The 26,007-nt window shown below is 40.4% G+C and overlaps 2 protein-coding genes across 3 annotated transcripts; both read right to left on the reverse strand.

Moving 5' to 3' along the window:
- Positions 1-1,598: 1,598 nt before the first annotated feature.
- On the reverse strand, positions 1,599-15,512 carry LOC133487465 (tandem C2 domains nuclear protein). Its single transcript, XM_061794063.1, has 12 exons — positions 15,370-15,512; positions 14,358-14,429; positions 13,449-13,634; positions 11,690-11,860; positions 11,241-11,305; positions 11,078-11,147; positions 9,973-10,067; positions 9,396-9,512; positions 8,605-8,796; positions 4,466-4,580; positions 4,191-4,393; positions 1,599-2,790 (listed from the first exon to the last, which is right to left on the reverse strand). Exons 2-12 carry the CDS (start codon positions 14,425-14,427, stop codon positions 2,686-2,688), a joined length of 1,389 nt encoding a protein of 462 aa, XP_061650047.1. The 5' UTR covers positions 14,428-14,429; positions 15,370-15,512; the 3' UTR covers positions 1,599-2,685.
- fbln5 (fibulin 5) lies at positions 15,467-25,878 on the reverse strand. Of its 2 annotated transcripts, none has more exons than XM_061794062.1 (11): positions 25,735-25,878; positions 25,588-25,642; positions 24,719-24,767; positions 24,119-24,457; positions 20,521-20,643; positions 19,802-19,918; positions 19,382-19,498; positions 18,687-18,809; positions 18,459-18,585; positions 18,180-18,375; positions 15,467-15,602 (listed from the first exon to the last, which is right to left on the reverse strand). In XM_061794062.1, the coding sequence occupies exons 1-11, from the start codon at positions 25,785-25,787 to the stop codon at positions 15,600-15,602; spliced, it is 1,302 nt and encodes a 433-aa protein (XP_061650046.1). In that variant the 5' UTR covers positions 25,788-25,878; the 3' UTR covers positions 15,467-15,599. The 2 variants fall into 2 exon arrangements, with proteins under 2 accessions (XP_061650046.1, XP_061650045.1); XM_061794061.1 differs by lacking the exon at positions 15,467-15,602 and adding an exon at positions 16,984-17,427 and having other exon boundaries at positions 25,735-25,876.
- Between the last annotated feature and the right edge of the window lie 129 nt (positions 25,879-26,007).

Raw genomic sequence — 26,007 nt, forward strand, 5'->3', positions numbered from 1 at the left:
CTCTCTCTCTATATATATATATATATATATAGTGCATTTCAGAGGCTTGGTAATGAAACCCTGCAAGCATCCGTCATAATGCAACAAAATCTCGATTGGGTGATCGCTTGAAGTGAAATAACAACTTTAGCTTCTTAGGAGCAACACTCGTCACAAAACGGTGTCATCACGGTGTCTACTCGGAAAACTTGGAAGCAAGCGAGGCTCATCCCCTCAACACACGCACACACACACTTTGTGTGTGATGAAGAGTGTTAAGGATGGCTGGTAATTGAATAATGACACTAACACCTGTGATGGATGAGCTGACACTCAGCTCATTCTCTCCCTCCATCACTGTCATCCTTCGCTCAGTGCACAAACCCAACTGAATGACCCTCTCCTCACTTACAATGTGTGTGTATGTGTGTATATATATATATATATATATATATATATATATATATATGAGGTATGACTCGGATGTGGTGTTGTCACGAACCAAATATTGTCAGACAGTAGCGATATTTGGTTTGCGATTAATCGGCTGATTCATTTAAAATTTATATGTAATGAATAGAATACTTTATTTTCTGGTCCCCTAACGCTTACAACAATTAAGATGTGTTTACAGGCAGAACATTTGATTTTTAATATTGTTTTTTACAATACTTTGTCATTTGTTTAACTTTACAACAGAGCGAAAAATCGGCTGATTTTTGCAGATTTAAACAAAAAATGTTTATGTTACACTTAATGTTTTGATCGTCAGTTTATGTTGGAATGTGTTAATTTATAGAATTTTTTATTTTTTTTTAAATCAACAAAAATCATCAATGAATCTGACAATGTCTTTGACAATTTGAAAAGGGCTAATATCGGCCGATTAAATCGGACAGCCAATTAGTGGGTCAGGTACTAGTTATGATATCATGTCATACTGATTAAAAAAAAAAACAATAACAGATTAAATGTAACGTGACACGCCCATGCACTGAGTGGGTTTGTCTTGTCCATCCTGAACATTCCGCTAAAGACCACACGGGGCTACTCTAACGCCAAACTACCACTGAGGGTGACTTTTATTTTTATTCCTCACCCCAAAAAAATGATAAATAAATGAAAATAACGTTCAACAAAATAATGGTAAGCTATAATCACACACAAAAACAACTAAAAATAGTGTGATATCAGGAAATTTCAGTATTCTTCTGCCACCCCTACTCTTACTGTTACTACTACTACTACTACATGCCAAATATTCAATCAGTATCTTGAAATTAAAATGAATTAATAAATAATAATAATAATAGTAATAGGAGAGGCGGTACAGAAAAATGGATGGATGAATAATAATAATGTGTGTCGCAAAATGAATAAATTATGATTATGACTATGATAGTGATGATTATTATTATTAATACATACGTACATAGTAAAGCTAATCTCATAACTGGAAATAAAATCGTGATGTCTTACAATTTTTTTATTAATACACATAATAATAATATATTAGTGATATCTTGAAAAAATATATTGATTAGATAGTGTCATATCTTGCAATAATAATAAAACAATAAAATGTTATAATACTAATAATTTAAAAAATGACATCAGTGTCATGTTGAAATAAAAAAAAAAGGATCAAAGATCATGATTTAATAACAAAAGTGAATCAGTTCTTTATTGTCTCACGTTACACTTTTGAGACAAAAGTAAACATAAATGGAAGCAATTATCCGGTGTCGACGAGTGCGAGTCTCTCTGGTGGCTGTCCCGGTGTCACGCTTGCAAAAGAGCGCTCCGCCATTTTGTGTCGCGTCACTCTCCTTTGGCCATCTGCACCGTCGCCATTCTTGTGCAATGATTGGTGGCCATTTCCCAAAATCTCCAATGAAGCTGAAATTGGCGCTTTGACAGAATTTAATACAGAAAAATGGGCCCGGAGAGAATAACCATGTGGACTGTTTTTCCCCTGTCCCGCTGTTTGCCTTGAGATTTCTCGATTTGCCGTTGTTGACCTCTTTTACGACAAAGACGTGTCCTGGTCCCTTTATGGCCGCCGACGCGTGACTAACGCTTCTCGTCAAAGTCCCGCCGACGGCGTGTCCGTAACCTCTTGTACGGCTCAAACATACACAATGACGCCTATGCTTACTTGCGCAAAACTAATACAAATATTAAATAAAAATAAAAAATGTTAAAAAGTGCGAAGGTTTGCATGTTACACAAACACAAATGAACACGATCTTCAATAAGTTACAACCGAAAAATAGTACACACAATATTTAAGTGACAAGGGAATGAAATGTTTCAAAATCTACTTCATAAGTCTATTAGAACGACCAATAACTCAAAGTGTTAGTATTAAACTCACCATTAGATTCAGCCGATTAGTAAGTTATTACAACGACCGATAACATGAACCTGTTAGTAAGTATTAGACAGACCAATAACTCAAGTGTAGCAGGACGACCAATGCCTTGAGGCAGTCAGTAAGTCATTAGAATGACCAATAACTCCAAACTTCTAATAAGTGAATTAGACCGACTGATAACATGAGCCTGTTCGTGACCAATAACTCAAGTGTAGCAGGCAGACCAAGGCCTTGAACCAGTCAGTCATTAGAATGACCAATAACTCCAAAACGTTAATAAGTGAATTAGACCAACCGATCCCTTTCCACGTGTGCAACAAAAGGTGACTTTATGTCACAGTATGCCACACCGCCACCACTTTCTCGGGATATTCCACGGTTTCCTTCCACTGCTCGGCGGCTTCCTGCGTGGGTGCGTCCAATCCCAGCTGGACCTGCGGGATCGTCCAGAAAAAAAAAAACACAAAAAAAAACCATCAGCAACTCCAACCGCTCACTACGTGTATTAGACTGATCAATAACTACAAAACGCCCAGAAGTGTATCAAACTGACCAATAACTCAAAACTGTTGATAAATGTATTAGACCGACCAATAACTTCAACATGTAAGTGGATGAGACCAACCAAAAATTCAAAACTGTTATTAAGGCTATTCGATTGATCAACTACTACTACTACTACAGACCAGTAACTCAAACCTGGTAGTAAGCAGATTAGACCGACCAGTAACTTGTACACGTAAGCGTATTAGACTGACCAATAGTGCAAGTGGATTTGAGCAGTGGTTCTCAAACTTTTTACACCAAGTACTACCTCAAAAAATACAAAACAGTAGCTCTCTGTGTACAACCATCATGGCAACATTAACATACAGTAACGCAGTGGGCCTAATTGTTAAAAAAAAAAAAAAAAAAAAAAAAGAAAAGAGCGGTTTTATTATTAAAAAGTATATTTATTATTGTAGCCGCTAAAATATTAGCACTGCTCTTAAATATGGGAAAATACAAAGAGGACTTGAATAATGATTCAATTCAAATGTGTCACACATAAAAATGTATAAACATTGGATAGTTGTTTAAAAAAATAAAGCCGAAATGCGAATGTATTGTATGTATACAACTAAACTGGGCTTAAAAATGTACTCCACTTGAAAGGGGGGGATAATGTAATGTACATGAAAAGTAAAAAATGTACTCTAGTGGATTAAAAGAAAGTTATAGCTATAAATATGCTGTATACATAGTTACAAACTACATTCTGATATTTCATTATATTTCATGTTTGAAATCTTGAAAACTTTCTTTGTATTTAATTCAGTGATTTTTTTTTACCATACCACTAGAGGGAGCTCGCGTACCACTTGTGATACTTGTACATTTCTTTAGTTTTCATGTACAGTCCATTATTTTACTTTGCAGTAAAAAAAAAGTTTAGTTGCAATTAACTTTTAAATAGAATACATTAGCATTTAAATTTTAAGATTTTTTTTTAAAAACTATCAAAATTTTATTAAATTTTTATGTGCAACACATTTGAATTGAATCAGTAATTATTTATTTATTTATTTTCCTATATTTAAGAGCGGTGTTTATATTGCAGTGACTAACAATTTAAAAAAAGTAGTTTTTAGGAATTAAAAAAAGCAAATTTTTGATAAACACGGGCCTACTTTGTTCCTGTATTTTATTTAAAACTCATTGACTGCCAGCCCTCCCAGTTAACATGGATATTTGACTTCTAAATCCGTCAATGGCAGTGAACGAGTACACGGACGGAGAGCCAAGTACTTTTCCAAGGTGGTACTTGGAGTAAAAAGTTTGAGAACTACTGCACCTGTCCGACACACTGCTTCCTCTTGACCGAGCTGCAGCTGAAGACTTTGATTGAGAGCGTGCACGCGGCCGGGTCCAGGTCGTCCAAGTCCAAGAAAAACGTGGCGTCCCACTGACACTGCCCCTTGTGGGCCTTGAGCACTCGCGTCTTCATCTTGGTCGGCGGCCGGTCGGCTCCGTGTATTTCCACAGTCACCGTGTACCCTGCGTGAGAAAGACGTCGCAAGAATATTGTTTAATTTTGGGTGGATGTGAAAATGATGTGTTGCGGATTACCTGGCGAGAGGGGCGAGGAGCAGGCCGGCAGGTTTTGGGCGGCGAGGACTCGGACTTGCAGGCGTCTGCAGACGGGCTGGAAGCAGGTCGCCAAATGCAGCTCGCATCCTCCCGCCTGCGAAACAGTTGCAGCAACTTTGACTTGCAAGCTAAATTTTTTATTTATTTTTTTAAATTACCCCTGCCAAGTAGGTTATTATTGCTATTAATTACAATGTAATTACTTCATCCTGAGTGTAATGAAAGGTTCTCATAAAATAAAACGAAGCTAAAGTGTTATTATTACACATCTCCAAAATGACTACTTTTCAGGAAATCACAAGACTTGAGCTTGCATCGCTATCGTATAAATATTGTGCACTGACATCAACACAACACCACCCAGAAATCATGTTTAAATGTCATCTTCCCAAACTCCTTTCTAAGGTCTCATAGCGATGAGTGATGCAATAAATCAAACAATGCGCTGACTAAGTAGTCGTGCTGAAGGATTTTTGAAAATAATCTATTTGCGATTTTTTTTTTTCCCCCCTCAATATTGCAATTGGATATGCGATCATTTTTACAAGGTCCTCTTCTCATGTATTATTCAACAAATGCAAGCAATAAATAAGTCTGTATTACAAAAAGCAAATTAAATGTATCATACATAAATTGTACTTATAAAATAGGCTTATAAAAAAAAGGCAAATATGTTAACGTGTGGACTGCACTTCTTAAACACTAAACAAGCAATAATATTACTAATAATAATCATATCCTGTTCAAGTCAATCTGACTTGAATGCTATTTGCAATGTGAATGGAAGGCCAGGGTCAAAACCAAATGGAATCCAGATCTGAACCCGATGACTGGCCATAATGTAAAAAGGGCATGGAAAAAATCCATTAAACGTATTGACATGACTATATCACGCTCCCATTTGTGGCACGTATGTATTTTTCCGCAGTCCGAACCTCAATTTCGCTCAGTTGTGACTCACTCCCCTTTGAAGCTTTAGCGGAGGTCTCCTGCTCTTGTTTTGATGTTTCTAGGTTGTTTTGTGAGAAGCAGATGGAAGCAGTCCTTGCATTTTGTGCTCGTTCAAGACTGCAGTGATTGCAACAAAATGGAGGCTTTGTGTGTGTTGGGGGACAGATTGAGGGGAGGGAAAAAAACACACTTCCTCAGAGTATATAATGATGATTCACCGGGTGTACAAGCAGCGAATATATTACCCCCACTCGCCACAAATTGCCCAATTTATCAGGACAAAAAAAAACTACTTTTGTGTACTCTTGATGTGCTTTGAAGTTGAAATAACAACACATTTTCTCTTTGGAATACACGATAGTAGCGTCAGGCCTCACACACAGTTTAACAACCAGTAAATCCGGAATGTTCCCTCTCACACGTAAGGAGACGGGAAGGAGTGTTTGGCCGCTACAGCTGCACAGCGAGTCGAACCACATTTCGCCACAGCCCAGAATAAAACTGGTTTACGAGGGAGGTCCATAATTAGATTAGATGACACACACTGTGCAAACAGTAGCCCGTAATCTCTCCGTACCACGTGACATACTATGATAGGCTGCGATGTTGGCAATAACGCTATGTAGAAATGTAGACTATCATGTTCACAATTCAGATCAGATCTGGATTCAATTTGAGTTGAATGTAATCCGGATAAATTCTGGACTCAACTGGATCTTACCCTGAGCCTGCATATACAGTACATTTTTCAATTTACAAGGACCATGAAACTGCATACACATACTGTCATGGGTGTGTGTTCTGGTTGTTGTCTTCCCCCGGTCTCGTACACACCTGCTCCTGAGCGCATCTTCCCCACCTGTGCCTCGTTCACCCTAATTACCCCATGCGTTTAACCTCGTGTCTCATTCTTCCTGGTCGCCAGTGCGTTGTACCTTGTTGTCACGTTCCAGCATTCCTGTCCATTGGAATTGGAGTCGTGCATTTTGGGTCCTGTCCTTTGTTCCGTTCATGACAGAACGAACTGGCCATAAGATGGAGCCAGCAGACTCAGACCCGGTGCGCAAAGCCCTTCAAGCGCAAGGTCAACGCATCTCGAAGCAGGATGAGCAGCTTGCTGCCCTCCACCTTCATCGAAATGAACTGTCAGAGCATCAGGACACTATGATGAGACAGGTGGCCTCACAGTTTGAAGTTCTAATGACTTATGGTTCAGAAGAAGGAACCAGCTGGCACGGCACCCGATGCCGCCACTGTACCACCGTTTCCATGTGAAGCAGTCACCATGCAGCCACCTGCCCCATCCGCTGCTGTCTGCCCACAGCTCTCTCGACCGTAGAGGTTCTCTGGAGATTCTGGGAATATTAAGCTCTTCATCACTCAGTGCGAACTCCACTTTGAGCTGCAGGCAGCTGCCTTCCCCACCGAGCGGGCAAAGATCGCGTTTGTCATTTCCCACCTGACTGGTCGTGCAGAGGCGTGGGCTACTGCTGAATGGAGTCGCAATTCTGCCGCGTGTCATTCTTGGGCTTCTTTTGTAAAGACTATGGAGCAAGATTTTCAGTATTCCACACCAGATCGTGAGGCAGCTTGCTCCCTTGTCACCTTACAACAAGGCAAGTGCAGGGTTTCAGATTACGCGATTGAGTTTCGCATTCTAGCAGCTGAGAGTCAGGGGAATAACAGGGCACTACTCAATCCATTTTTTTCAAGGACTATCCCCCGCCGTCAAGGATCATTTGGTCGCACTAGACCTGCCCACCGACTTTGACACTCTCCTCGCTCTCGCTGTAAAGATCGACAAAAGGCTTTTGGATCGCGAGCTGGACGGAGTTGGGCGGAGGGATGCATCACTGCGCACTTGGAGGACGAGCCTCAGTGACCAGCCAAACCAAGGCAGATCCCCTGTTGCCAATCTCAATCCACTGGCTGGCGTCACCACGGGTGAACCCATGCAACTGGGCAGGTTCTGTCTCTCCCCTGAGGAACGTCAACGCCGGCTGAGGGAAGGGCGGTGCTTCTACTGCGGGCAGTTGCGTCATTCTGTGAGCAACTGTCACGTCAAAGTTACCGGTGCCGGTAACAAGGACACGGGAGCGGTGAGTCTAAATATCATTAAGGAAGACCCTACCCAGGTTCTTCCTGAAGTAACACTATGCTCTCCAGATCAAGAGATTCATACATCTGTATTTATTGACTCTGACCCTGACTTTTCTCAAGTGCTCACCTGTTACCATGACATTAAAGAAGTTTTTGTTCAAGTCCAAAGCCAAATCCCTTCCACCCCACAGACCTTATGAGTATGCAGTTGACTTGTTGCCTGGAACCACACCTCCACGAGGGAGGGGGTTTCAATCTGGTGGACTGGAAGGGCTACGGGCCTGAGGAACGTTCATGGGTGCCGTCTGGGTTTATCGTTAATGACTCACTCATTCGGGACTTCCATGTTGCGCATCCTGGGGCTCCGGGGCCGTCTGAGGCCGGCCGTTAATGGGGGGGGGGGGGGGGGGGGGGGGATACTGTCATGGGTGTGTGTTCTGGTTGTTGTCTTCCCCCTGGTCTCGTACACACATGCTCCTGAGAGCATCTTCACCACCTGTGCCTCGTTTACCCTAATTACCCCTTGCATTTAACCTCGTGTCTCATTCTTTCAGTTGGTTGTACCTTGTTGTCATGTTCCAGCATTCCTTGTTTCCACGTCACCGACTCATAATAAGACTACACCCTGTTCTGATTATTGACCTTGCCTTTTTGCCTCACGTTTTTTGGATACCGTTGCCTCTGCGGATTGCCTGCCTGTGTACTGACCTCTGCCCGTTTATTAAACCTGTCCATTAGAATTGGAGTCGTGCATCTTGGGTCCTGTCATTTGTTCCCGTTCATGACACATACTAAATTTCATTTAAAAATTTTACCAGCAGACTGCTACATGTAATCAGATAATATAATCTTTGGTGAAGCAGCATGTGGCGTGACACCCCACTAACAAACAAACTTAGTTTTTGACTTCAAAATTAAATTAATAAACAAATAAATACATCTCCAATGAAATTGTAATATGTGGCAGTGTTCAACGTGATTTTCCATATTGCGGAAACTTGATTTGACCTCGCACAAGTGTGATTTCTCCCACGCTCGTTTCCATTTTTTGCCCTGTCGGTACTTACGGAGGACATGCCCGGGGCGCCGAGGCTCAGCCACCACTCCATCTCTTGCGGGCCGAGCCGCCGCAGCGACATGACGCACTCGGCCGCCGTGCGCTTCTTGGCCCCGCGCGTCTGCAGCTTCAGCAGCAGAGCGCTGTGGCATAGGGTCTGGAAGCTCAGCGTGAACACAAAGGTCTCCATGAAGGATACATGCTGTGTGACGACAAAACGCAAAGTTGACTGAAAAAGGTCAGGACGTGGTGTAACAAAAGCGGTAACAGCTGAGTGCACACCGAGGGTTAGCTTAGCAAACATCTTGAGCCGAAAGCTACGTTGACGCACACATGCTGGAATTTCAAAAACAAGTACAACAGGGTCGTAAATAAATTGCCACAGCAGCAGCAATCTCTGTCTACGTAAAAAGATTTTCGAAAGCTTTGAAGTTTAACTATAAAGTGCAACTGTAAGACCATTTTAGCCAATCAAAACCTTGAAGGAAGGCATTACTGGAAAAGGCAAAAATGGCGAATCCAAGAAAATGGCAATTATTTAATGGGGATAGAGCATAACTTTCATCTAAACTCTTGGAAGTATTTGAAAAAAAACAATCAGAAGCCTAAAGAAACTTGTTAATGGAGAATGCGCAATAATTAAAGTAATTTAATAAGATTTATCGGAATTATTAAGAACAACAACAGTGAATTGAGGAAAATGGGAATCCTTTTATGTGGACAGGTCATAACATCAGCATTAAAATCTAGGAAATTATTTTTTTTTAAATGCCTTTGAAATGTCAAAAATGTTTTGCGCACCTGAGAGTATTCCTTGATGGAGGTCTTGAAGTGGACCGGTTTGGGAAGTGTGATGACACCTTTGATTCGGATCTTTGTCTTTTGTGCTTCGTTCACTGGCAGGTTGAGTTGTGAACACTGATGAGGAAAAAACACACGAAAACTGGCTACACTTATTGAGCTATTTTCACATTAGGGGCAGTGCCCCACCAGCTACAGTAGATGGTGTTCTGATTGGAATATTAATGTGGTTTTAACTAGTCTTGCCATATAAAACTCAAATAGCTTTTTATTGGAGTCATTGAAGCATTTATCTGCTCGGCAACAGGGCTCTTTGCCGCAATTTGCAGAGGAAACAGCGTAGAGAGAGAGAAATTTTATATTTTAAGGGGTTTAGGCACAATCCAACCTAGTTTAGATTTATTTTTGCAGATTTCACATACGAAAGCAGCGCCTTATCTTTAGAGCCAATGAGCTTGCCGTTAAAGCATCATTGTGTGCGTTGACGCACACTTCCTGTGGTCACACAGAGGATTCATTGACTGGGCGCACAAAGGACGTCATTGTCCCGGTGAGGACCCAAACAACGAAACCTTACCTGGCCCAGGGTGATCCACACCTGCTCCATCTCCTCCTGGTAACTCAGTCGGACACACAACCTCCCTAGATCGTCACCCAACTGTGAGAAAGACTCTGCAACGCAACAGAACGCAACGTCACCTATATGTGTGTGTGGCTCAGGGGCAGAAATACTTCCGCCCCATCAATTTTGCCTAGCAACCCAGAACATCGTCAAGAACAGAATCAATAAATACAAGAAAAAAGTGACTCAATGACACTATGAGATAACGAAAAAAAAGTCTCTTGACAACACTAAAGATGATGAAAAGGTCTCTCAACAAGTCACTCAATGACACAAAAAGTGACTCAACAATGCTAAGGATCAACACAAAGTACTAAAGTGACTCAATGACGGAAAATAATAAAAAAAAAAATGACTCAACACTAAAGAGCACCAAAAAGTGACTCAACAACAAAGTCACACTAAAGATCACAAAACGTGAACAGAAAACAAATGTGATCAATAAAAAGTGACCCAATGAGAGAGAGAGAAAAGCAAAACATAAACAACACTAAAGAATTACCAGAGCAACTCGACAAAACTCCAAATCAACAAAAAAGAGTCAAAAAAGGTGACTTGACAACAAAACTACAGTCTCAATGACACTAAACAGAAAAAACAAAATTCCTCAATGACTAAAGAAAAACAAAAATGACGCAAAGTGGCTTGACAACACTACAGATGAACAAAAACATAAGCCATACAAATACAGAAAAGAGACTCAACAGCACTAAAGATCACAAAAAGTGACTTCAGAACACTAAAGATCAACAAAAAGTAAAAAAAAAAAGACTTAATTATACAAAACATCAAAAGTATTAAAAAATGACTCAATGAAAGAAATATCAACAAAACGTCAAAAGTCAAAAGGTGACTCAACAACAATGAAGACACGACGACACAATAGCTCAACAAAAAGTACAAAAAGTCACCTGAAAACTAAAGATAGACATCACTGAAGATCAACAAAAAGAGCAAACATTTACTCAGTCATTCACCAAAATTAAGGATTAACAACACTAGTAAACGTGTGACTCCACAACAACAAAGATAAAAACAAAAAGTATATGTTCATTTGTACCTGTGCTGCTTTTAATTGAGTCAGTGATGGAGGCCGGAGTGCTGAGGAAACTGGATATGGAATTGAAGCTCTGCAGGGGACAAAGTATGTATGTAAAAACGCGTCATGTGATGATATGCGTGTATTCCTTTGACAGGAAAAGACCAAACATTAGGAGTCTGACCTGCTTGTGACGATCGTGAGAGCTGTCGAGCTCGAACATGGACTGACTTAATCGCTCATCAACACCTGCAGCCAGACAAAAAAGCAAATATTCCATGGCAAAAACAAACACAGTGGCAAAATAAAAACCTCATTCACATTAGGGGCAAGTGGGAAAGTGCCCCACCAAATGAAATGTTATCTTCGCATGACCAGTTGGGAATCCTCGCACCTCATGAATTCTGCCGAGCAACAAGTGATATTGCAAACGTTATATATACGTATGCTGTAAAGCGTTTCATAGCTTTGGAAAAAAAAGAGCTAACTTGCATCTGGGACAAGCTGGGAAGTGCCCCACTACATCTGACAAACAGCGACTAAAATTGGAAATTAACCAGAGGAGCAGAAATATTTGTGCCCCACAAACAAATCACACTATTAGTAGTTAGTAGTTTTAGCGGGTCTTCAAACCTGAGGAGTTTTTGTTTCTCCCAATGTCTCGGGGATTCTGGCCCGACGAGCCCCTCTCAGGACCCTCGGCTATAGCGACGGCGCGCAGATTGGACTCGCAGCTGTACACTAACGGAGCGGTGGGGGTCAGGAGCTCGGCCTTCCTCTGAGCGTACGTGCAGCGGGCCGGACCTTGTAACACAAAAGAGTAGCGAAGGAGGTCAGCGTGTCGACCCGGCGACCACACGGAGAGAAGGTAAACGTCCAATTCTCGTCCAAACAGGACATCCTGCTTGCACCGATGAGTCACGCCTCAATGACTTCTGAGCACATTTTAATCAAAGTCAGACCCATGAGGGCTTTGTTGGACCTTAGCATCTCATTGACCCTGTCTTATGAAGGTTTTGGGGAATAAAATTGCTTTTTAAAATGTATATAATAATAATAGCAGTACTTTGGTGAAAAACATAAAACACACCAAAAAACACTATTGTAGTAGCTAAAAAAAACACATTACTGCACCTAAAAAGTATTTTTTTTAAATCCTAATTTGTATTAGGAGCAAGGAGGAAAGTGCCCCACCACATCCTGATGACACTGGGGCGATAAATCTAAATATTTTTAAAGCTACTGATGTACTCATCTTTTTGTTGTGCTGTTTTGGAGACTAAAATTACTGAATTTCATTAGGGGCAACCAGTTAAGTGCCCTGCAACATATCGCAGATGGCACTGTTGCTATTTTTGGGATTTGAAAACCTTAAACAAATTGCTAATTTGCATTAGGGGCAAATGGGGAAGTGCCCCACCGCATTCCACAGATTGCACCATGGTGAAAAAAAAAACCACGGTTGTCCTCGTGGTGTGTTTGTTTTTGGGATTCATCTCCTGTGTGTCCCCAACGACTTGTGCTGAGTGAATTCCGCCCAGCGACAAGTAACATCCAAATGTGTGAACAGGAAAAATAATCTGGGTAAAGAAATGTCGAAAGCATTTGAATGAGGGCAATAAAGGTTTTTTTTCTTTTTTTTCTTCCATTTTTACTAAATTTTAATCTAATGTTTTCACATCCCCAGAGTGTTCTCTTCAGGCACTGTCCATTAATTATTTGAACCTGAACTCTTTTTTTTTTTTTTTTGCTATTGTAGATTTGGAAAAAGGAATCGTGATAACATCCCCAGTGATTATGTTGCCTTACATCACTGCAGGAAAACCAGTTCTAAAAAAAAATAATAATAAATAATGCTCATTTGCATAAGGGCAAGCGGGGAAATGCAAAACCACATACAGCAAAGCCGAGCTTGAGGCTTTTTCTCAGAGAGTCTGGGTGGAGTTGTTGAAATAATGTACATGAACAAAAAGTGTCACTCCCTGTCCTTTTTCTGCAATGTGAGGCAGCTGAGCCCTGTTCCCACTTTCTGTGTTGGGGATTTCCTTTTAATGGATTACAAATAAATAAATAAACTAATCCGGCCTCCACCCAAACCCACTCCTTTGCAACGCCCCCCCCCCCCCCCCCCCCCCCCCCCCCCCCCCCCCCCCCCCCCCCCTTGCCCTTTTAAATGCCCTTCACGGTGTGTGGTGGTGTGTAATTAAACACAATGGAAGCTGTTTCCAATAGACTTGTTAAGCCTGTCTGTAGCGCTAAATGGAAAGCTGACCTCCCCCAAGGCTCAATAGGTACTCCTGCTGTAACTTTGGGGTAATTTGACCCATTTTTGACAATAGTTGGTGAGGAATGACAGAAAAAAGCAGGAGAAATGCCACCCAAATGTACTTACCAGGCATCCCGTACTGGAGGTCGGGGTACGTGGACGCTCCCGGCTGCACATACGATGCCTTCAAGGTGGCCAGGACAAATGGGACCTCCTTGCCGTTAGCGGGCATCCTGGACAGTAGGTAGTCTTCGTCAACCCCCCATCTGTTGGGGGCTGCAGCGCTGCTGATGGGCATCTGCACCGCAACGCCTTTGAGGGACAAATGATCACGATTTCATTTTTGTTTTTTTTTATTTGTGTTGTTTGGTATTGCGGGCAAGTGGGCAAGTGCCCCACTACCAGCAGCAAAAGTGTGATGTGACCAGGCAAAATAATCTGAGATATTTTGTAGAATGCTGCACAGTGGCGTGCATGTCTGGAACTCGTGTATGCCACATGCCAATGTGAAAGGAGCTTTTCTTGTATATTTTAAGTAGAAAAAGATATTTTTGTTATTTATTTTATATTAATTATTTGTTACTTTTATATGTAACGTTTATTTTTTTTGCAGCATTCTGAGTGTGTTAATTAATAAAGTAATATAAACAAATAATCCCGCGGCCCTCGTGAGGTGAAGCGGCTCAGAAAATGGATGGATGGATGGATAAACAAATAATATTCAACATAATGTATTTTTTACATCAAAAACCGCTTTGAATGACCTTTTCAATAAAAGTTAGATTTTTTTTCAAATTCGCCTTTTAGTTGCTTAAAAAAATAGCATCTGAGAATCCCCTAAATAAAAGTTATTAACTTTACCTTGGAACCAGAAATTAAAAAAAACAACAATTTTACTCAATTTGCAAAAAAAATTCTCAAACATGCATGAATCCAATGTGTGGCCGCCAACCCTCCCTGGCCTTTTTTCTGCCTTATTGGGCAGCGTCACCCTCTGCCCCCGAGGTGCACAATCACTGCAGTGTCGGAGTTTACCTTGTGTCTCCTCTGGCTCCTTCCCTCGCTTTTTAACGAGCCTCTTGCAGCAGTTTTTGATGCACTCCATGCCTGAAACAAAACAACAATACAAAGTTTCCACAAATACCCAGCGTTTTACAATATACCGAATTTCTGTGTTTGACTTGTAAGTTTGCATGACTAATACTAAAAATATGATCTCTTTCTTGACTATAAACTACATGTTGTCCAAAGTAAAAGTAGATGTATGCAAATGTATTATTTTGATTAAACACAAAAGATAAGTGGCGGACTCCTTCATGGAGGACTACAGAAGATCGGAGAATATTTATTGTCGAGAGGCTAAAATTCCAAAGATTTGGACAATTTTAATTTAAGCAATGTCTCTCAACGATTGATCGATAATCAAAGCAGTTGTCCATTAATTTTATAATCGATTCGTTGTCGATTAATCGTTGCACCTCTACTATTAAACATGGATATATTAGTAAACTCTATATGAAATGAGTTAAACATGCTGGGTCTTTTATTGTTAATTATTAAATTTGTAATATTAGTAATACGTACGTAAAAATAGTAATACAAATGTGTTTTGCTGTCTATTACTAGTAATTCTTTTATAAAAAAAAAAAAAAGAATACACATCAAATAACTGACAAATGACCGTTGCCATATACTGTACAGTATATACTGTATGTTAAAGCTGCAATATCTGCAGACAAAATAGTAATAGTACAATAAAATATAGCCTAAATAGATGTCTTTTTTATGTTAAATGCAAAGTATGTAATTGTTGACTCAACATTCCAAGAAGTCATCAAAATTCCTCAAGTTTGTGATGAATCCACTTTCGAATTAACACATAATCAAGCGTGCGACTTTCTTAACTATAACAGCAAGCATTGATCGTTCAGGTCTCACCAGAGAAGTGAAAGTGGAAGAAAGTTGAGCCCAGTAATTAATTAAAGGAATTTGTCAGGCATAAAAAAAAGATGGTAAAATGGATATGAAGATGAAGAAAAAGTCTTACCCGGACTGTGTATGCTTTTTCATTGAAGGATTTTTGTTGTTGTTGTTGCGCCTCCAAGCCAGTCGAGTGTGACGAGAAATGCCAGCCGATTAATGTTTATGCTCCTCCTTCCTCCTCCATACACCTCCTTTCTTCCTCCTCCCTTCATCCTATAATAGCATCGTTTTATCCTGTCCATGCGAAAAGTGGAGGAGTCTTGTTTTGTGGAACTGGGTGCACAGTACTGCTCACTACTGCATAAGACAAATTGGATAGGTCAAAAATGACAACGTGGTTCCTGGAGGTGAAATACACTTAAAATTATTTCATTTTAATTCAATTGTTCTGTTCTTGTTTTCAGGTTCAGATATATCTTGAAATTGTCGCTTTTGTTTTATTTTTATAACTTCGCCCCCCCCAAAAAAGACAGGTCATATTTGTAAAAAAAATAAAATAAAAATAATAACAACAATACAGTATAATCATCATGTACAATATATGCATTATTACATTAATTTAAAAAACTTGTTTAAACGTATAATATATACATATTACATTATATGATTTTATAATTTTGTAATATTCATTACACGTTAAAAATATACTTTGTATTTTATCTTATATATTTTATGTATATTTCTTATATTTGTATTATTCATAATTGATCCTAAAAATACATATTTATAAAAATGCTTTATCTTTTAAATGTATATAATGACATTGATTTATAAATATTTAAAAAAATATCTTATATATTGATTCTAAAACCACCAAAATATTTAAAAAATACATCCAATAAAAAAATGTTACTTAATACAAAAATAATACGTAGATTTTAGAATTTTTTCCAATTATATAAGTAGATGTTGAAATTTTAACCTATAAATATATATAGATATACACCTACATACATACAGTACATGTACACATGCATGCACTCTATTATATAATACATTCTAAAAAGACAAATTTGACATTTATCAATTGAATTATTCTTGTTAGTTGCATCTGTTGGACGTGCGTGTACACAGTACAAGCTATCAAAATGTCTTTTTAAGAGATCAAAGGTCCAAAGCTCCTCCCCCTCTCGGTGTGGACGAGTCTAATTCCCGGACTGATGACGTGTTTGTGCTTACTTCCCTGAAGTGCAACGAGCACACATTTACTTTAAGCAAAACTTCTTTCCTCTCCCTCTATGCTTCCGTCATCGCATTATTTGTTTGTCTTGAGATGAAGTGCGGCAGCACAGTGTGCGAGTTAGTGGTTAGCATGTCTGCCTCGCTCACCAGCAACCCCAATGACGATAAACACTACAAAATGGATGGTTGGATTATTTTATAGGGTTACTCCTTTCAAGCAAAAATGCATTCGCTATAGGGTTTAAGTCTGCCTCACAGTTCTGAGTTCAAATTTCAGGCTTTTCGGTGTTTTCTGTCTGTTCTGCCTACATTCTGAAAACATGGATGTTCAGTTGCTTGACGACTCGAAATAGTCCATAGGTGTGTATTTGTGAGAATGCTTGTTTTCTACTGTGTATGGGCCCTGTGGCTGACAACCAGTTCAGTGTACCCCGCGGGATAGAAAATGGATGGATGTGATGAACTGAATAGGAATTAAAGCAAAAAGGCGCTGCAGTGGTTTCAGTGGCCTGCTCATACAGACGTTTATTGTAATCAATAATTCATATTTGATGATACACAATAAAAGTCTTGTTCACAGCTGATCTGAAGGGGAAAAGATGCAGCGGCGGAGGTGCTGAGAATACAACATTTGCGGTACTTCTAAGAAGAGGATGCCAGAAATTGTACACCGGCCGCATCCCGCCATAGCATCCATCTTGCCGCCTTAAGAGCTCAGAGTCCATTAAGGCGGGGCGGGGTGCGTTCCGTCGGGCTCGTTCCCGACCGTGACGGCGCGTCAGAAGGGGTGCTCCGACACGAAGACGGTCAGCCGGATGATAGAGCTGCCGCGGAAGTTGATGACGTTGTTGACCGTCACCATCTCCAGGTCCAGGACCACCTCTCTGGGACCCTTGATGGGCCGCGACAGCACCAGCGTGGCGCTCATGTTGCTGGTTTGCTAATACAGCAAATTTAATAATGTGTTAAAAAAAAAAAACAGAACATGCACTACCAAACGCATTTAGAATGATTCTGCATTATATGCAAACATGAAAACAGTGAGTGGTTTTGGCGCCACCTCTTGGTGGTTTTTTGTAGTCACAATATTTTATATTGTATATTGTTTTTAAACTGCCAGATTTAAAGCGTCTGTATTAAAGACTAAACAAAAAAACAACATTTATTAACAAATGAAGTACTGTAAATATAAACAAATAACAAAGATGAACATTGGGAAAAAAAATTGTCAACGTTAGAAAAAAATATAGAAAACACAGTGAAGTATTTTATAGTCTTGAGTGTCTTTGAAGGCCATGTGTGGTTATGTTGCATGTCACTATTTGTTGAAGGGGAAAAATAAAAACGTATTACGGTATAATAGGGTGCAATGTCCAAGTCCGCCCAGCAGAGGACGGCGTTCACTGCCTTACACGCAGGGCCAAGTAAGAGCCAAGCGCAATGTTGGAACAGCAGTGTGATGGCGAACATCATAAACAAATGTTATATTTTTGTCTTTTACGGATCAAACAAAAGAAAAACGTTTTAAATCAAATGTGCAGCGACACATTGAGACAAATCCTCCTTGCACCACCAAAGTTGGACTTTTGTTACGCACATTTCCATCGAGTTTGAGCAAGTAAGTCGGGTCACTCGTAACTCCAGGCAACACCACTTCAAGTGGCCGACGTGACGTGTCGCCGTGTTACTCACCCTCATGTAGAACTCTTGGCCCTCATTGCCCGACTTGATCTGGAAGATGTAGAAGGCGCCCGGGTAGCGCGTGGTGGCCTGCATCTGGAAGATGTCTGCGGGCACGCTGCGTCCGGACGACAGGTCCATGTGTCTGTACAGGATGGTGAAGGGCTGGTCCCTGCACGCGGGGTGGCCCGTGGTGCACATGCACTGACTGCGCACACCGGAGAGCAGAACGCGTGAGAGCGACGCCGACATGCTGCCGCGGCACATTAAGAAGCGGGACGCCGCACTCACTTGTCGCCCACTTCAACGTAAGGAGGCGGACACTGTAAAGGAGCCAGGCATGTGTGGCCTCCCTGGAAATTGAAACAGACTCGTTCTGTTGTACAGGTGTTGTTACCACTCTCACATTCATTGATATCTTCAAAATCAAGCACACGACAACACCACTCGGGGTCAGTTCAAACATCGGAGGGCGCAGGAAGAGCATTGGATCGGTTTTCGAGCGGCTTTCGAGTGTACCTTCGCAGCTGCGGCCGTCCTCGTAGACGTAATAGCCGGGCGGGCAGATGCAGTTGAAGGATCCCGGAGTGTTCACGCATCGGTGCTGACACAGGAACTCGGAGAAGCTGCACTCGTCCACGTCTACAGGGAGTTGCAAAAATAAGAATTCATTTCAAATATCAATGACAAAAATACAAGTAGAAAGACTCCAGGAAAGCACCCGTTGAAAAAGAGAGATTGTTTTTCAATGAAGTTCACAAGTGTCATACTAAAGGCCCGCAGGCCAGATCCTGATCGGTTTTTTTTTTCTTTTTTGTAGCCCACGAAAGCAAATCAAGTGTGCCTAATTCAGGTTTCTTGCTAAACAGATTTGTTCTTTTCATTTTGGCAGAAATTGTGTACAAAAACTGAAAATGTGCTTCACTTTTTACAGATGACAAGCAAAAGAAGCATTTTTTTTTCAGCATATCCTGTCACATAAAGGTTGTCACTGTTTTCTAGGTCTTCTGAAATATTGATGCTATTTGTAAGCCCATCCATGGCATTTTGGATTGTGTATTAGCATTAAATTAGCAGAAGGCAAAGTGGTGTGGTTGTGTTAAACACACAATGCATAATTCTTTGTTTTGTGTCCTTTGACAATAAACCAATAAACTGAGCGTAAGTGTGTGTTGTACTGCAGGTGTACCTAATAAAGTGGCGTCGGGGCTTACCGTTGCACGAGGTTCCGTCAGCCGCCAGTTCGAACCCTTCGTCGCAGTTGCACATGAAGGAGCCGTGGTTGTTGAGGCAGCCGTGACTGCACGGCTCGTCTGCGCACTCGTCCACGTCTGACACACGCGCGCGCGCACACACACACACACACACACACACAGACACACACCCACACACACACGGTTTGTGCAATAATTCCGGGAACACTTCTTTTTCTGGAAATGTGTCCAAACAGATGATGTGCATTTGCATGTCGTTAAGGTTGCGTAAGAGCGATTCTCTGGAGACGTCCCGGAAACATCAGAACTTTAGACTTTATGTCCTATAGTTAATAAAAAGCATCATAAAACCTCACACGCCGGCCAAGATTCAGGTTACAAGGTGGAGGTTGTGGAAATACGTGATGTCAGCGAACGCACCTTGGCAGCTACGGTTGTCCGGGTTGAGGACAAAACCCGAGTTACACGAGCAGGAATACGAGCCCGGCACGTTGGCGCACAGCTGCTGGCAGTAACCATAGCGACACTCGTCGATATCTGCAAAGAACATGGTTATCACACATGGTGTGAATTAATCACCTATTCCCCCCCCCCAAATTGTGATCATTAAGTTGGCAAGAAATCTGCATTTACATAAAACTACCACAGGAGGCCGTTGTTTTCCTAAAACAGCCAATGACTGCCCCTTGCATTTACAATTTATATACACTTACAAAAGCAATCAAATAGCATTGTTTTTACCATTTATAAAATAACATGTCAGCCAAAAAAATACAGTACAAAATAAAATGTAAAACATTTAATTATTAAAAATTGAAATAGAAACAAAATCCCAGAATGTAGAATATTCATTATGTCAGGTATGCATATTAGATTTGATACAACTATTGTCAGTACTGTGAAATGTTGATTAGCAGTAAACTGCAGTTTAATATGGCATCTGGGAATATGCTAAGTTATGGAGTTTACGGAGTAATATTCAGAAAATAATAATAATGTGTACTTAAAACACTAATGTAAAATGTAAAACAATTAACATGATTTGGAAAATGTGAACTGTAACAGCAACCAGTTTGGATGCCCCGGCTGCGGGCGAGGCCACCCCGGACACGAAGGCTGACCGATGAAGATCCACTCACCCTGACACTGGCCCCCGATGAGCCAGAAGCCCTCCGTGCAGGAGCAGGTGTAGCCCCCCGCCGTGTTGATACACACCTGGGTGGGGTTACAGTGGTGGGAATTGGTCTCGCATTCGTCAATGTCTGAAAGAAGGAAAACAGAGCCAAAAGATGGAGTAAAAAGTACCTGTGTCTGGGGTGAAAATATATTGCTTTCAACAAAATATCTGCTTCGCAGGGATCATTTTCCCCCACAAGGACTAATGTGCAAGGTGTACCACAACAGCACGTCTAAGATCGCCAACGCACACTGAAGGTAACATCGATAGTAGCTTATTTAATATAGTGTACCACCACACACGAGAACATATTGTAATGCCCGCAAGTGGTCTAGAATACACACAGCCGCAGGGGCACTTTCAATTGCTTCACTGAAAAAAAGAAAACAGCCAGCCACCAACTCTACCCTCTCATTCACTGACGCCCACGTCACTCACCAGGCCAGGCCCCGCCTTTAAAGCCATACACATTTAAAGTCACAGGTACGAGTGGAGAACGTGAGGACGCTGACCCCAAATGAACCAAAATAATACCTGCACCTCACAAACGTTTTTAATAATGCAAAATCAATTTGAATCTGATTACACAAATAATCAATGGGATAGTCGATAAAATACTTGATTCTATAACTATTCGATAGTTTCAGCCCTCCAATAAATTAAAATCTCCAAAAATTAAAATAGCAAATCTTCACAAAATTATAATTAAATATAAATATTTGTTTTAATAAATAAATCAATTATAAACAAATGAATTAAACAGCAAAGTATTAGTCCTGTGTATAATGTGTGAAAACTGCTGCTAAGAAAAACATTATTTAGTGTCTGTAAAATGGTGACTTTGTTTTTTAAGGCAGCGTGAAAGGGGCTTTTGTCAAAATTCCTTGTGGAAAAAGTGATTGTAGCATGCAGCATGTTTGCAGTAGCAGTAGTAGTAGTATTCTTGGAGGCGTTTCGCTTTCTTCCAAGTAATCCCAGAAATCTTCCAGCTGCCCTCAGCTGCCCTCGCCCCCCTTCTTTGCCGTCTTTTTTTCCCCCCACCCTCCGGCCTTTGTTTCAACAACATTCCAGGTTGGAGCTGTCAGCTATCGGCTCCCATTTTGTTTTGGCTCCACATTAACAGATCGCTCCGATTACGCGCACAATTCCTTCAAATTCCTTAAGAGGCAATGACAAAAATCGAATGGGCCAGAGGGAAGCGGGGGGGGGGGGGGCGGAGTCCGAGGGGGCCTTTTGTTTGCTCAGGCGGCTCAGACCGGCGATAAGTGGGACACCGCGCTGCCCTTGAGGGAACCGAGTCGACCCACCAAAAATTAAGTCAAAAGGCATTAAGTGACAGACTGGTGGTCGCTGGACGCTTGAGTCATTTAGACTAGACTTTAGGGAAAAATCCCCCTCATGACTTATTACAGTCAGTCCATTTCCAGGAGTACAGAATTTTTGGGGAATAATGGAAAGAGGAAAATCAAAAAATATTATTTTTAATCCGCTTCAATTTAGGCAATGTTTTAAGTAACATTTAAACACTGTCATACAAGTGTAAAAAGAAGTTAACCAATGTTCAAATTAAATCACTAAGTCTGAACTTTAAATGTAAAACGAAGTTAAATACATTTTTTTTTTAAACAAGACACAAATGAGGATTTTGTTAGTTATTTAAGTTACATTTTTTATTAATTTAAATGAATTAAAAAAATGTAAATAATGTAATTTTATATTTTAAAAAACATTATATTTTGAAATAATTATAACAAAAATAATTATAAAATCTCTTTCATTTAAAAAAACTGAAAAGATCTATTCTTCATTCTTAAAAATAAATGTTTGTATAGTTATCGAAACAAATTTAAATACTATTTAATCTTTCTGGACTATTATTGTCAAACACTCAAAATAACATTTAAAAAATATATTTTTAAACCTTTTACATTATTTTAAAATATTTTATATACTCTTTCGAAAAACATTTTTATGTATACATTAAAATAATATATACATTCAAATAATATACAATTTGAACTGTACTTTTTTTTGCAATTTTGGGGGGGGGGGATGTGGCAAAAAAGCCCAAGAAAAAGTAAAACCACAGAGCTCATCTTGCCATGCTCGCTGACCTGAGCTCTCGCTAAACAATCCACTATTTCATGTGACTTTAGGACCACATTTCTCCTGAATATTATCTTTTAATATTGTTTCTTCTTTGTTGTGTACAGTGTCCTCAAGGACCAAGAAAAGTCCCTATAAATTTCATTCAATATTTTTATAATTACAAGTGACTCTGATTCCCAAAATAAAATCAGCTCCAGGAATTTCTGTCAAGTACTGGCTGTGTCTTTCCTAAATGTGACAACAATCTCCTGTAGTGTCTTCACAGCCACATGAGGACTTCCTGGTGGAGATAATAACTACTTGGTACTACTTGCACACAAAAGACGCTAAAATTGCACCATCTCTCCCGTCAAAGCCGCGTTTGTTCCACATCCAGACAGGAAGTCGCAGTCTGTAGGTGGCGTCATTACATCATAGCACGTTGGCAGGGAGGGAGGGGGTGGGGGGTCTAACTACACACATACACAAGCGGGCCTGTTCTACACAATGCAAATATGGCAACATGACTTCATGTTTGGTGCTGGCACCGTGTCGTTTACCCAAAACAAGGCACTCTTTTGACGAACACTTTATTAGGTACACTTGCACGCCCTCAATAACATCCAACAGAAAAACAGGAGTGCCGTTGTCTAATAGAGTATTAATGTAACAATGTTCTTTATTGTGGTTGCAGTTTGCAATGCATCATACTCCGAAAACAATATGAAATAAATTTTGTACACAGGACCGGAATAACACAGCTGTGTTGAAATGTCACTGTAAAAGAAAAGAAAAATAAAGGATTTTTTTAATATAATTTTTGGAATTTTTATTTTTTATTTTTTATTTTTTTTTAAATATGACTAAATGTTTTAAACCAAACATTATTTATTGATTTTGTTAAAAGCTAAAATATAGATAATGTACTTTTCTCTACCATCATGACCAACAATAAAATACAGTGATGTTGTAGGCGTATACTACCCTACAGGTGCAGTGTAAGTGTTCATCAAAAAACAGGCCTAGGTTTTATTACTAAGTATTAAGGATTTAATACTTTTGTGAGCTACTGTAACATAATACAGTTTGACTATTAACACTTTGCATAAATAAAGAAAATGTTAAAAAATGATACAATTAGAATGAATTGCTCATAAAAGTTAAATACAACTGAACCTTACTTAACAAAAATACTGTATTGCATTAAAAACAAGATTAAGCCACTGTAACATTATGCAGTTTGAGCATTTAATTAAGTGATTCTTTCACGTATCACAATTGCGAACCCGTATAACACTAGTGGTACACAACCACACTTTGCAGATCACTAAACTCTGAAATTACATTTGATGGAAAAAATATTATTCACAAAACATTCAAATTAGAACCTCCCCCAAATGTCTTGGTCGTGCTTGCACATGCAAACAAGTGACAACAACAAGACACACAAAGAACAAAATAAAAGCACTCACCATTGCAGGTGCCGTCGTCAGCCAGCGTGTAACCCAGGATGCACGGCACCGGGTAGCTCACCTGCGGGTAGCTGGGTTCAGCCGACCTCGGGGGGGCCGGCACGTAACTGTCCGGCTGGCCCGCGGACGTGCTGCTGGCGCCGGCGCCACCGCCACCGCCGCCGCGCCCCTGGTAAGCTGGCTCAGGCTGCTGCTGCTGCACCTGCGGCACCTGCGCGGGCTCGGGGCCGTAGGACTGGCTGTAGAGACCGTGAGGCAGGCACAAGTAGCCCCCGTTCTGGTTGATGCAATGCATGTCCCCCCTGCAGGGGTCTGGAAGGGTGCGACACTCGTCCACATCTGCGAGATGGACACATTCATGCTCACATTAGCGCATTTTGGTCCACCCATGCTTAAAAACACTCGTTTTGCATAGCATGAGTAAAACCACAAAAAAGTCTCAGGAATCCATGCCCGAAAAAACCCAGGATGTCTGCCATTTTTGTTTGGCTATTAAATTTCAATCACGTACCGTATACTAAACAGACAGGCGACACTAAATTGTGATTTGGACATTGTAATTGGTAACGTAGCTTCAACGGCACAAGATAAAGCACTTACCTATGCACTGTCTTGACCTGCGATCGTATCTGAAGCCATGTGTGCATGTCTGTGTGGACAAGAGGTGACTTTTGCATTCAGTTTATTACTTTGAGCTGCACACACACACCATTCTCGTCATTTGTCAAATTCTGCTTTGAGTTGCTCACACATTGAAGCATCTTTTTAATGCGTCATAGGTGAAAATTTCAAGCTTGTTCCAGCAGCCTCCAGCTACACATTGACACATTAACATAATGTACATACTGTTTCACATTAACAAGAGCTAATAAAATGCTTTAAATCACCCTTTTCCAAAGTTACGGTCTGCCAGGTCAGTTCTACTGTTCTACTTCTACTTACTACTAATAATAATGTTGAAATTGGCTTTTCTGATTCACATTTGTTGGCATGAATCAGAACATCAATGTCTGCTGTGCTCCTGATCATTAATTTAAATACGTATGCCTTCTACATACTGTATGTAATTTTATACATTTTGGGGGGTGGAAACACTACTGTAAACAAAAGAAAAATTATAATTTTTTTTTTTTGGTAAGTGAATTCAACTTCAGGAAAACACAATTTAATGGAAATATGATTAATTTCTAACAACTATTTATCGTGGAAGAAATAATCCTTAAAAGCCAGTACTTTAAAACAGGCATTTCAAGGTTCTTTAATAATTAAATTCACCAGTATTGTGTGCACTACCTCCAGAATAGATCATGTTCATGATCGTTCTAATGAATGAAAAATACACACACAAAAGAGCTTTAAAAGGGGCTTTTTTTTTTTCTTTTAAAACGCATTTTTAAAATGTAAGATGTTAACGGTGCATAACTGGTTGACTTGATTTTTGAGTGAAATCCATGAGGAAAAGTGCTTACCTGGCTGTGTGCGGACTGCAGGCAAAGCAAAATAAATAGCAGAGCTGCCACCATCCTGCAAGTACAGGAGTCAAATGTGTTTTTGTTTATTTCACCTTTAGCGTGCAAAACAACAACAACACTCATGCAGCAAGATCCAATACTGACCTTGTAGAGGAGCAAAGCGTCAAGCCACGTATGTCACAGAGCGCGTTTTTCATTTCCTCCCAAGCTCCTTTCACTTCGACGACCCTTAAAACGTTGAGACCCCCCCCCCAGTCAGTTAAGACCCCCGCCCGCACGATGTCATACACCACAACTCCCCCCCACCCCCCAAAAAAAAGAAAAGTGGACTGAGGCGCTGCTGGTGTCGCCTCTTTTTAAAAAAGATGATTTTGCAATGCCCCCCGCCCCCTGCCTCACTCCACAGCTGGATCCCAT

This window comes from Phyllopteryx taeniolatus, chromosome 13, assembly GCF_024500385.1.
Source record: "Phyllopteryx taeniolatus isolate TA_2022b chromosome 13, UOR_Ptae_1.2, whole genome shotgun sequence".
Lineage (NCBI taxonomy): Eukaryota > Metazoa > Chordata > Actinopteri > Syngnathiformes > Syngnathidae > Phyllopteryx > Phyllopteryx taeniolatus.